The sequence below is a fragment of the Schistocerca americana genome, chromosome 1 (genome assembly GCF_021461395.2).
Source record: "Schistocerca americana isolate TAMUIC-IGC-003095 chromosome 1, iqSchAmer2.1, whole genome shotgun sequence".
Taxonomy (NCBI): Eukaryota; Metazoa; Arthropoda; class Insecta; order Orthoptera; family Acrididae; genus Schistocerca; species Schistocerca americana.
Genome location: NC_060119.1, coordinates 1,142,979,038 through 1,142,992,901, shown reverse-complemented (window position 1 = coordinate 1,142,992,901; position 13,864 = coordinate 1,142,979,038). Strand labels below are relative to the sequence as shown.

Here is a 13,864-nt window from a genome sequence, read left to right as displayed (position 1 = left end):
TTTTTGTAAGGTATCGATATGATCGTCAAGAGAGAGAGAGAGCGAGTTATGTTACTGTTAAACAATCTTTCGTTTTGTCCTGGCACAATATTTGCCTTTGTGCAGTCTGATACATTCTTAGTTGAATTGTGGTAGGGTTGGTTTGGGTTGTTTGTGGGAGGAGACAAAACAGCGAGGTCATCGGTCTCATCGGATTAGGGAAAGATGGGGAAGGAAGTCGGCCGTGCCCTTTCAAAGGAACCATGCCGGCATTTGCCTGGAGCGATTTAGGAAAATCACGGAAAACCTAAATGGTTCAAATGGCTCTGAGCACTATGGGACTTAACTTCTGAGGCATCAGTCCCCTAGAACTTAGAACTACTTAAACCTAACTAACCGAAGGACATCACACACATCCTTCCGGACGTGAGTCCAGTGTGCTAACCACTGCACCACCTCGCTTGGTTAATTGTGGTAGATGTATACCCTTTTTAAACCATTGTCCACTTTGTTATGCATAGTATTCTGCAGACCTATGTTGTGTGTGAAGATTATGCAGAATTTTACTCTGTCTTTTTGAATACATGCTTCGTTCTAAAACCGTTGTCTTGGAATATTATTTCATAGGAATAGTTACTCTTCCCATCTCACTGTTTAATGAAGCTTTTTCATTACCATTACCACATTGCACCATACACTATGCAACAGTCTGAATATTTTTGGAAATTTTATTTAAAAACAGAAATCTAGCTTAGCCGTTGCCTGCTTACTGTTTGCTGTTATGCTTTCGAGAAATCTGCAGCAATTTAGTCAAGACGCGAGGTAAGTGGAAATTGTGATTAGGACCCGATAATTGTTTTACTTCAGTTGTGGATTTAGTATAAAGACAAGGTGCATTCAGACCAGTTACAGTTCAGCTCAAATTATGTTCTGTTTCGTCAAAAGTTAGCATACAAGTTTAAGTTAAATAACAGTTTGTGGGTATGCAATTTTGGTAATACATAGACTTTTATAGAGTGGGAGGTAAATTTGGGCTAAATTTCATACAGCAACCCATAGTTGGGAACTTATACTTTATACGACTGTCAATCTAATACTACTTTGTGGTAATACGAGCTGACTTGTATGTTGTGATGTATTCTTAGATGTACCTTGTTCATGCTGCGGTAAGACAGAGGTTGCATGAGTCATTTTCAGAACTCACAGTTGAAAGTTGTAGGTAACTGTAGGTAATTACTTGATCGTCTCGATCAGAACATAATAAAAATTATAAGACATCTAAAAGAAGAACGTAAAAAGCTAAGAACGTAGTTGTAAACTGATTCATTGTCAAGCAGCAAATAGCGATTCTTTTTAATGGAAGCTGTCGTATTTGACTAATTTGATGTGTAAGTTCAATTTTTTTGTAATTTTAAAACATTAAATTTTTTTGTAGTTTCAAAAGTTTGGACACTGTGAACACACAGCGTGGTAACATATTAATGCCTTTAAGTGATAGTGGAAAGTTCCACACTAGTATCTGCTGAAAAGTTTGAAGGCCTTGAGCTTAATTTACATTTTGGTGGTCAAAGAAGTAGGACACTACATGATAACTTTCAACTGATATTGAAATGTTTCCTAAAAGTACGTCTATGAAATATTAATTTAATCTATAAATATCAGTTAATTTGGTGCAGCAAGGTGTGACTATGCAGCTGATGATGGCTTTGTATGTTACTCTATTGAGTGTCAATAATGTAATACAGTTTCTTTTGACTTTCAGAACGCAACTGGTTCATTCCAGACTCCACAAATTCATATCTGTAACCTGTTCCCATTCGTTGTTAAAAAAAAGTCGTTCATCATCAGACCATTATACGAAATGCCTTAATTGGTCGTAGAGTGTAACATAACACATTCTCAACATCGGGCGTACAACTAGTACTACTAATGCTCTTCAAATACCGCAATAAATGAACATGGTTCAAACACATAAAATGCAGATTCGCTAAAAGCTAGATAAGATCACATTTGTTTTCTGAAACTCTTTCTCACATTAGCAAACACAGGTACTCTGAACCGTAAAAGGTTGAAAATTGAGTCTGGAGATCGTGTGCTATTCGGTGACGCGTTAAGCGTATTTCAACACTCCTAACTGGTCGGAATGAGGTACACCACGGCCTTGTAACCTATTTTATTGATCTCAACTTGTATTACATCACGCACAGGCACGTTTTTCCCATGGAAGCGGTATGGAACTTTCCGGGAGCGACATTTTGCTGGCCGCTGTGGCCGAGCGGTTCTACGCGCTTCAGTCCGGAACCACGCTGCTGCTACGGTCGCAGGTTCGAATCCTGCCTCGAGCATGACTGTGTGTGATGTCCTTAGTTTAGTTAGATTTAAGTAGTTCTAAGTCTAGGGGACTGATGACCTCAGATTTTAAGTCCCATAGTGCTTAGAGCCATTTGAACCATTTTTGAGCGACATATCGGCTCTTCAATGATAGGACATTGTATTACATTCAATGGGGTACAAGCGTCCTTGGCTGCAGTTTCGGTATATTACCACTAATTCCCACGTGTTCTGGTACTGACCATAATGATCCTTCCTTACCCTGTGTTTTCAGTTGTAGGGGGACCTCCCAGATGATCTACACTGATTTATCTGTTGGATACGGCACTGTATGGGATATAATACGAAATAAAGCAGTGGATGGAAATTCTCATGCAGCGCCTGTGAGAAATACGAGTATACAACTTTCAGTGGTAGAAAGAAGTTCCTCCCGCCTAAGTTCTGTTTCTGGGCGCTGGAAACGGTGAATGGAAATGTCTAAATTACATTCGGACGGCTGTTTCACCGAAAGATCTGAATGTTAAAGCAACTTCAGAAAGCCGGTAATCCTCACCACGGTAGGACGTGAGTCGTGCGCCCTGTAGTGCGAAACTGAGGTTTCCAAAGTGTTTCATGACTGAAGTCGGGAGTATGTGATCCAAGCGATCAATATAAAGTTCCCTTCTGCTACGGAAAGCTGAAAGAGTTGGCAGGTGTCTTCCCTGTCCACAACAGTACAGGTCTCAGCGGTCTGTCGGTCTTTAAGAGCAAAGATGCAACTTTGCGACCGAGCGCTTTTAGGTGCACACAGGATTCATATCTGACGATTGACACATCAGGTAGCTGGAAGTGGTGTTTGACAGTAACGAAGCGCACTTAGCGTGGTGTCACACAATATAATAAATTCCAACTGTTCCAGTGGAAACGTAAAATGTGATGTTTCTGTATGTCGTCCTCCTATTTGAGTTTAGACAGATCAGGCCTGCTGGTCTAGCGGTAAACCGTGTGCGTTGAATCCGAGAGATCGCGGAATCGAGTGCAGATGCCACGCTAAACATTGGGTACCCTTTATTCAGTTGTATAACTGGGGTAAGTTACGGACATGCAAGTAACCGAAGTGGACTCCAATAGATAGACTTGCTCCAGATAACTGAGCAACGCTAAATTAAATTATACTCTGGACTACTGTAGAAAAGGCTCAATAGAAACGAGGAGGTGAACAGCGACAAAACTTCCAAAAACTTTCTTTGGTATCGGGTCGGATGGAAACTGGGAATGTCATTCAGACATATATTTGTATATTTTTGTGGTGAACCAATGTAAAATAGACATTATGAATTTCAAAGTTGGCGACGCTATCAGTTAATGTTTGCATCACTGTATGAGAAACTGCGGATAGGATTCTTAATTTATTTACTTCAAACGTCTTCTGTAAGTACCAATCAATATTGTGTTGCTTCAATTTAAGTACTTGGAAGGGAAGTCTGCAATTCCGTTTCGTTAAACAAACGTTTATTTTTAAAGCATGTTAATTTGCGTTCTGTTTCGGCTATGTTTTTGGAATGTAAAATATGAATAGAAACCGTAATCGTTAGTGCCTCCTCAGAAGAAGAGAAAGATTTTGACGTAAATGAAGAACCATCTGGCATTGTTCTCGAGCCAGGAGAATACGCTGTGATTAAAATATATGGAAAAAGTAAGCAGTCATTTGGATTGTATAAATGTGAAATTTTTTATTTAGAAGGCAGAGATTAAGTTTCCGTATTTTTTTTTATTTTATGAAAAAGACTGGATCAATTTAGCCAATATTATGAATTAGGTTCTTCTGCTTTTTGTTGGCCGAATACTTCTTCATTCTTTCAGATCGTGCCCTTCTCTCCTCATCTGAAATCACCCTTCCCATTCTCTGTTTGTTAATTTTTATTGGTAGTGTGATATGTCTGTCCTGAAGTATCTTGATCGAGTCTGTCTTGCCTTTCAATTCTGTAATTTCATCATGTCCTCCTTGATCTCTGCGAGACATCTAATCCCGCTCTTACTATTCTATAACTTCTCAATTATTCTCCGCTAATTCTATTTTCTGTTGTCCTCATCAAATGTCCTAGGAAAGACATCCGTTTGTTTTTCATTTTACTTGTCGCTGGTTCTATTTCTTTATAAACCTTTTCATTTGAAGCCATACTGCAAACTCCGTCTTTTTGGTATTTGTTAATTTTACATGTTTTGACTGCCCTTCTTTCTATTTTCAGTAATCTGTCTGTTGCTGCAGTATTGGTAGTTTTAAATGTAATTTCCCTATGTTATGTTATTTGCACGTGTGTGATTGTTTTGGAGTGTTTCAGTTTTGTGGCTATTGAGAGGTACTTTTTGTTATATGTTTTCTTGGTAACATGATGTCCTTTAATCAATTTTATTTGCCATCTGCCGTGACGGTTTCTCATTCAGGTTGTGTGTTATCACTTCTCCCAAATATTTAAAGTTGTCAGCAATTTTTACGTCGTATTCTCCATTTCTAATTTTGTTAGCCAGTGGCGGTTAGGTTAGTATTATTTCTGATTTTTCAAAAGATATTCTATGGCCAATACTCTGGGCTATTTCCTGTAATAATTGTTTTTGTTATTGGTTGCTTGAATGTTGTTGGCGAGAGGAGGTCATCAGCAATTCCTAAACAGTTCTGCTTCATGTCATATTTTAGTTTTCCTACCTTAATCGATTAAATCACGTTGATTTTAGCAGGTCACGAGTCATTTTTTAGTCAAGGAGATGATGTCTGAAACTCCGTTACTTCGGTGGGGTACCTACGATTTTCAGATTCAAAGACAAGATCATTTTTAAAGACATGTTAGTGATTTAATATATTAACAAGCAAACCAAATTCATCAGTTTAACGCTAAAATAACGCCAATAGACATATAACACTGTTTATTTGGAAAACAGGCTAAAATGTCAGAACTGATGCAATATTCTTAGTTCTATACTGAATAAAATTCTTTGTAATGCCGATAAAGTTTGTTTTCTTCCTTGTCATACAACCATAACGGATTTTGACATGCCCCTATTCACCCGAAGGATCAGTATGTAGAGACAATCATCATCATCATCATTTAAGACTGATTATGCCTTTCAGCGTTCAGTCTGGAGCATAGCTCCCCTTATAAAATTCCTCCATGATCCCCTATTCAGTGCTAACATTGGTACCCCTTCTGATGTTAAACCTACTACTTCAAAATCATTCTTAACCGAATCCAGGTACCTTCTCCTTGGTCTGCCCCGACTCGTCCTACCGTCTACTGCTGAACCCATGAGTCTCTTGGGTAACCTTGCTTCTCCCATGCTTGTAACATGACCCCACCATCTAAGCCTGTTCGCCCTGACTGCTACATCTATAGAGTTCATTCTCAATTTTTCTTTGATTTCCTCATTGTGGACACCCTCCTGCCATTGTTCCCATCTACTACTACCTGCAATCATCCTAACTACTTTCATATCCGTAACCTCAACCTTGTTGATAAGGTAACCTGAATCCACCCAGCTTTCACTCGCATACAACAAAGTTGGTCGAAAGATTGAACGGTGCACAGATAACTTAGTCTTGGTACTGAATTCCTTCTTGCAGAAGAGAGTAGATGGTAGCTGGGCGCTCACTGCATTAGCTTTGCTACACCTCGCTTCCGGTTCTTTCACTATGTTGCCATCCTGTGAGAATATACATCCTACGTACTTGAAACTGTCCACCTGTTCTAACTTTGTTCCTCCTATTTGGCACTCAATCCGTTTATATTTCTTTCCCACTGACATTACTTTCGTTTTGGAGATGCTAATCTTCATACCATAGTCCTTACATTTCTGATCTAGCTCTGAAATATTACTTTGCAAACTTTCAATCGAATCTGCCATCACAACTAAGTCATCCGCATATGCAAGACTGCTTATTTTGTGTTCACATATCTTAATCTCACCCAGCCATTCTATTGTTTTCAACATATGATCCATAAATAATATGAACAACAGTGGAGACAGGTTGCAGCCTTGTCTTACCCCTGAAACTACTCTGAACCATGAACTCAATTTACCGTCAACTCTAACTGCTGCCTGACTATCTATGTAAAGACTTTTAATTGCTTGCAAAAGTTTGCCTCCTATTCCATAATCTCGTAGAACAGACAATAACTTCCTCCTAGGAACCCGGTCATATGCCTTTTCTAGATCTATAAAGCATATATACAACTCCCTGTTCCACTCATAACACTTCTCCATTATTTGCCGTAAGGCAAAGATCTGGTCCTCACAACCTCTAAGAGGCCTAAACCCACACTGAATTTCATCCAGTTGGTCCTCAACTAATACTCGCACTTTCCTTTCAAAAATACCTGAGAAGATTTTACCCACAACGCTGATTAAAGAAATACCTCTGCAGTTGTTACAATCTTTTCTGTTTCCATGTTTAAACATTGGTGTGATTACTGCTTTTGTCCAGTCTGATGGAACCTGTCCCGGCTCCCAGGCCATTTCAATTACCCTGTGTAGCCATTTATGACCTGACATTCCACTGTATTTGATGAGTTCCGACTTAATTTCATCCACCCCAGCTGCTTTATTGCACTGCAATCTATTGACCATTTTCTCCACTTCCTCAAATGTGATCCTATTTCCATCATCATTCCTATCCCATTCTACCTCGAAATCTGAAACATTACTGATCGCATTTTCACCTACATCGAGCAACTCTTCAAAATATTCCCTCCATCTGCCCAAGCCATCCAGGGGATTCACCAGCAGTTTTCCTGACCTGTCCAAAATAATTGTCATTTCCTTCTTACCTCTCTTTCGAAGACTGCTAATTACACTCCAGAATGGTTTTCCAGCAGCTTGACCCATAGTCCCCAACCTCTTTCCAAAGTCTTCCCAAGATTTCTTCTTGGATGCTGCAATTATCTGTTTGGCTTTGTTTCTCTCTTCAACATAACTTTCTCTGTCTACCTGAGCTCTAGTATGTAGCCATTTTTGATACGCCTTTTTCCTTTTACAGGCTGCCTTGACTGTGTCATTCCCCCAAGCTGTTTGCTTCATCCTACTTTTACACACTACTGTTCCAAGACATTCTTTAGCCACTTCTAGTACTGTGTCCCTGTACCTTGTCCATTCCTTTTCCAATGACTTTAATTGACTACATTCAACTAACTGGTACCTTTCTGAGGTCGCTGTTATGTACTTGTTCCTGATTTCCTTATCCTGAAGTTTCTCCACTCTTATCCTCCTGCACTTTCGGCCTCACAACCCCAATTTCACTGCAGATTAAATAATGATCAGTGTCATCAAAGAATCCCCTGAATACACGTGTGTCCCTCACAGCCTTCCTGAATTCCTGATCTGTTATTATATAGCCAATGACAGATCTGGTTCCCCTGCCTACCCAAGTATACTGGTGAATGTTCTTATGTTTAAAAAAGGAGTTTGTGATTAATAAGCCCATACTGCACAGAATTCCAAGAGTTGTTTCCCGTTCCTGTTGGCCTCCATATCCTCTCAAATTTACCCATAACCTTTTCATACCCTTCTGTTCGATTTACAATCCTGGCGTTAAAATCACCCATGAGCAGAACACTGTCCTTGTCCTTTACTGTAACAACTACATCACTGAGTGCCTCATAAAAACTACCCATCTTATCTTGATCTGTCCCTTCACAATGCGAATATACTGACACAATCCTAATTTTCTTGCTAGACACTGTCACATCTATCCACATCAGTCGTTCGTTTACATACCTTATTGCAACTACGCTGGGTTCCATTTCTTTCCTGATGTTAAGCCCTGCACCACATTGCGCTATTCCTGCTTTGACTCCTGACAGGTAGACCTTGTACTCTCCCACTTCCTCTTCTTTCTCACCCCTTACCCGAATGTCACTAACAGCTAAAACGTCCAGCCCCATCTTACTTGCAGCCTCTGCCAGCTCTACCTTCTTCCCAGAGTAGCCCCCATTGGTATTAATAGCTCCCCTAAAAAGATTAATACTGATATTTCCACTCATCCCTCAAACAGTACTTGAGTTTCTAGATGCTATTGATTAGTTGTATAAGAGAAGTGACAATTTTAACCCTTTAGAGTATTTTTGTTCTGTAGCTGCAACTACAAAAACGCGTGATTTTTTTCTCGCCAGATGCGTTTCGCTTTATTGAGGTAAATCATCATCAGTGGTGGTGATTTTCGCTTGATTTCCCACTTACGTCGGAAAATGCCGTTTGCTAGCACATCGTTGATGTTTTTCTGCTTAAGACACTGATACTTATTGTCTAATTTTTAGTTGTTCCTCAGCACTGTGCATTTTCTACATTTTTCGCAGCACATAAGAAATGCGTATTACTGCAGAGCACAACTAAAGCATAAAAGCATCGACGATGTGCTAGCAGAGGGCATTTCCCGATTTAAGAGAGAAATCAAGCGAAAATCACTACCACTGATGATGCTTTACCTCAATAAAGTAAAAAGTAAAAAGCTTCTGGTGAAAAAACCACGCATTTTTGTAGTTGCAACGACAGTACAAAAAATACCATCAAGAATTGTAAAGAAATTACAGATATATGGCCACACAAGTGAAAAATTATGTTTTAACCCTGTCTCGCGAATCCTTATTTACACTTAATACTATAGTAATGCATAGAAGTAAGCTGGATGCGGCAATAAACGTTTGCACTCAAATCAGCACAGCAGTATGTAGCGTAAATTGTCTCACGTGAATTGCTACTGAGAGTGTGTATTGTGGCTAGGCTGTGGTTGCAACTTCGCTACCCGAAGCGGTAGCTCCGTGGACAGACGTGAAAGATCGTTTCAAGTGACAGAGGCAATAAATAGAGAAACACCCGGGTTGTGAGTGTCAGTGAGGGTATGCAGCAGGCGTCGGGGAGCGCGCCCACCTGGCCGGCAGAAGCAGCGGTACCCGTCCTCCTGCTCCACGCAGATGCCGTGCTTGCAGGGCGACGACTCGCACTGGTTGAGCGGCTGCTGGCACACCTCTCCGGCGAAGCCCGTGGGGCACACGCACCGGAAGTGCGTCGCGTTGCGCACGCACGTGGCGCCGTTCTGGCACGGCGCAGAGCCGCACGGGTCCGCCTCCGACTCGCACGTCTTGCCGGTGAAGCCTGCGCAAACCACGGGGAGCGAGTGGTCAGTCCACAGGTACAGATACAGGTGTGACGCAGACACAAGTAGCTGTCACAGCACCCGAGACCTCAGGTCCCATACATCATGTAATGGCACAGGTACATTCTCCATCACGTACTGGAGTACTGATACGTACCGTAAATTTACAACACGATACAATGAAGTCTATATTGTAACCTTACATTCGGTATAGTTTAAGCGACATTAATACATTGAAGCGCCAAAGAAGCTGGTATAAGCACTGCGTATTCAACTACAGAGATATGTAAACAGGCAGAATACGACGCTGAGGCGGAAGCACCTGGATATGACAAGTGTCTGGCGCAGTTGTTACATCGATGACTGCTGCTACAATGGCAGGTTTTGAAGGTTTAAGTGAGTTTGAAAGTGGTTTCATAGTCGGCACACGAGCGATGGGACACAGCATCTCCGAGGTAGCGATGAAGTGGGAATTATCCTGTACGTCCATTCCACGAGTGTTCAGTGAATATCAGGAATCCGGTAAAACATCATATCTCCGACCTGGCTGCTGCCGGAAAAAGATCCTGCAAAAATGGGACCAACGACGACTAAAGAGGAGTCCAACCCCTCCACAAATTGCTGCACATTTCAATGCTGGGCCGTCAACAAATGTCAGCGTGCGAACCATCCAACGAAACATCATCGATAATGGCTTTCGGAGCCGAGGGCCCACTCGTGTACTCTTGATGACTGTACGACACAAATCTTTACGCCTCGCCTGGGTCCGTCGACACCGACATTAGACTGGTGATGTCTGGAAACATGTTGCCTGGTCCAATGAGCCTCGTTTAAAATTGTATCGAGCAGATGGACGTGTATGGATGTGGACACAACCTCACGAATCCATGGAACCTGCATGTCAGCAGGTGACTGTTCAAGCTGGTGAAGGTTCTGTAATGTTCTGTAATGGTGTGAGGCGTGTGCAGTTGGAGTGATATGGGACCCCTGATACGTCCACATGCGACTCTGACACGTTACATGTACGTAAGCTTCCTGTCTCATCGCCTGTATCCATTCATGTCCATTGTACGTTGCGGAGGACTTGGGCAATTCTAGCAGGACAACGCCACGCCCCACACGTCCCAGAAATGCTACAGAGCGGCTCCAGGAGTACGTTCTGAGTTTAAGTACTTCCGCTGGCCACCAACCCCCCCCCCTCCCCCCCCCCCCCCCACTCTTCCCCAGACATGGACATTATAGAGCATATCTGGAATGCTTTGCAACGTTCTGTTCGGAAGAGATATCCACCTCCTCGCATCTTACGGGTTTATGGACAGCCCTGCAGGATTCATGGTGTCAGCTCTGTCCAGCACTACTTCAGACAGTCGAGCCCATGCCACGTCGTGTTCTGACACTTCTGCGTGGTCGCGGGGGCCCTACACGATATTAGGTAGATGTATCAGTTTCTTTGGCTCTTCAGTGTAATATGTTTTTGTACCCCTATATCCAAGATATGAATTCAGAAAGGAATTAACATTAACGATGCTGATTTCATCATTTTTCAAAATAAAATATTTTTTTTCGTACTATCGCATTTACTTAAAAATTATAATTTTAAACATGACCTTTTCTCAACAACCTTATACAAGTTTCAACAAAGGTTTATTCAGCCAACCTTTTGCAACTAACTCTTTGGTACATTGACCTAGGTTTCGACACCTACTAAGGACGTCTCCAACAGAATCAGATTTTGTGAAACCATAAAATTACATTGTGAAAATGCGATGGTCGGAATTTAGAGCAGCTATGTTCAAGTCAAAAATAAAATAAAAAGTGTTACAGCCTTTGCTATGTGTCCCTCGCTAGGAACAACATCAGACTAAGGTTCAGATGTTGTTCTGATGCGGGTCGTTGCTAGGCACACCTAACAAAGGCTGGAACGTGTTTTATTTTATGTTTGGCTTTATCATAGTTGCTCCAAATTCTGAGTACTGCCTTCTAGCAATTTAATTTTACGGTTTCTCATAATTTCATTCTGATGAAGACACCCTTAGTAGGTCTTGAAACCTAGGTCAGTGTACAAAAGAGTTATTTGCAATCGGCTGGTTACTTAAAAATATTCTTATTCAATATAAATTTCATTTGAAGCCACTGACATCAAAATTGTTCATTATAAACTTTCACAACAACACGAAAAAAGATAATCGAGTAGTAATTCATTTGTCATGTAAAAGATTTTGTTTCAGACATACATATAATCTCTCTTTTTTTGACGAATTGAAAGTCATATGATGGCGAATATCAGATGTATGCTGCCCTGTGGAATAGTTGCAATTTTCTGATTTTACACTTCCAAGTTAATTCAAATTATTCTGTATGATGAAAACAGTGAGTATAATCATATGTACTGGTGGATTGTTTTACTTACATAAACCATTTCTAAGTATAATTTTTTATTTGTATAACTATTGTGACTGACTATAATGAAAAATTTGTAAATATGAAGAAACTATGAAAACATGGAAACTAATATATGTGAAATGAAGGCAATAAATCGACAGATGACTGCTTTGTAGTCACACAGTGTTCTTCGCTGAAAATCAAATCTGGATCACACGACCTAAATATAAATTATTCTTTCAGCGAGCCATGATCTCGAGGAGACACAGGAAATAAATGATTAATAAAATTGTAATTTTTTAATTAGGTCATGCTGCTTTTAGTTACTTCTTACATTTTATTATTGCAGTTTCGGAATTTGTGCCATTTTCAATCATCTGTAAAACATAATACAACGTACTGAGAACCATGTAATATGAGTTAACAGTACGTATAACCAGTTTATATATAAGATTCTTTTGACAGCTCGTTGACGTTGCACAGAGATTACAACGTAATACACACGCACGTCAAAGCTCAATCAATAAGTGATGCCTGTCAGTTATCCATCATGACATTCCATTTCATGTAGTGCAATTCTAAGTGTATTATGTATATCTCGACAGTCTCTCACATCTAAAAGCCTGCGCTTACAATACGAGTAAATGTCTAAAACAACACAGAAATTTTATTTCTGATGTCTATTTGTTCATTGAGTATACTGTGGCGTGACAAGTCATGGAATACCTCCCAATGTGGTGTCATATCTCGTTTTGCCCGATGTAGTGCTGCAACTGGAAGTGGCATGGACTCAACAAGTAGTTGGGAGTTTCCTGCAGAAATATTGAGCCATTCTGCCTCTATAGCCGTCCATGATTGCGAAAGTGTTGCCAGTGCAGGATTTTGGGCTCTGACCGACCTTTCTATTATGTCCCATAAATGTTTGATGAGATCAATGTCAGGCGATCTGGTTGGCCAGATCATTCGCTCGAATTGTCCAGAATGTTCTTGAAACCAATCGCGGACGACTGTGGCCCGGTAACACGGTCATTGTCATCCATAAAAATTACATCCTTGCTTGGCTGCAAATGGTCTCCAACCAGAACTATTTTCAGTCAATGATCGGTTCCGTTGGAAGAGAGGATCGAGTCCACCGCGTGTGAGCGCTGCTCACTCCATTCTTGAGCCACCATCAGCTTCCACAGTGCTTTGTTGACCACTTGGGTCCATGGCTTCGTGGAGTCTGCACCACATACGAATCCTACCATCAGCATTTAGCAACTGAAATCGGGACTAATTTGACCGTGCCACGGGGTTCCATTCGTCTAGGGTCCAAGCGATATGATCACGAGCCCAGGAGAGCCACTGGAGGCGATGACGTGTGGTTAGCAAAGGCACTTTCGGTTTTCTGCTGCCATACCCCACAACGCGACATTTCGCCGCACTGTACTAACGGAATCGTTCGTCGTACGTCCCACACTGATATCCGCTATTTCACGCAGTTTTACTTCTCTGGTAGCAATGACAACCCTACGCAAATGCCGCTGCTCTCAGTCTGTAATTGAAAGCCGTTGGCCACTGCGTGGTCCGAGATGAGGGGTAGGGCCTGACATCTGGTATTATCGGCACTTGACACCGTGGATCTCGAAATACTCAATTCCCAAGCGATTTCCGAAATGAATGTTCCATGCGTCTAGCTCCAACTACCTCTCCGTGTTCAAAGTCTGTTAAATTCTTGTCGTGCGAAATGTTTTTCGCAGGAATCACCTGAGTGACTGAGTACAAATGACAGCTCCACAGGGCACTGTCCTTTAATACCCTGTGTATGCGATACTACCGCAACCTGTATGTGTGCTTATCGCTATCCCACGACTTTTACCACATCAGTGCAAAGCTTTCCAGACCTAGTAGCAACACTAAACAGAAACTGCACTAACGCACCCTGGCGGCCGTTATATTTCTCACAAAGGTTTGGAACTCTAAATATTTACGCACTCGCTGATGGTGCGAACTTGTACGACGATATATTGACATCCAACTACGTCTTTTGGGTGCTTCACTGCACACAGCATG

General features: G+C 41.3%; 1 protein-coding gene across 1 annotated transcript in view; it reads right to left on the bottom strand.

Annotated features, from left to right (window-relative positions):
- LOC124597293 (delta and Notch-like epidermal growth factor-related receptor) overlaps positions 1-13,864 on the bottom strand; it is a 576,119-nt gene that overhangs the window by 121,678 nt on the left and 440,577 nt on the right. The window contains exon 7 of the mRNA XM_047135929.1: positions 9,205-9,429. Within this exon, the coding sequence (XP_046991885.1) occupies positions 9,205-9,429 (225 nt within the window). The remainder of the gene's footprint in view (positions 1-9,204; positions 9,430-13,864) is intronic.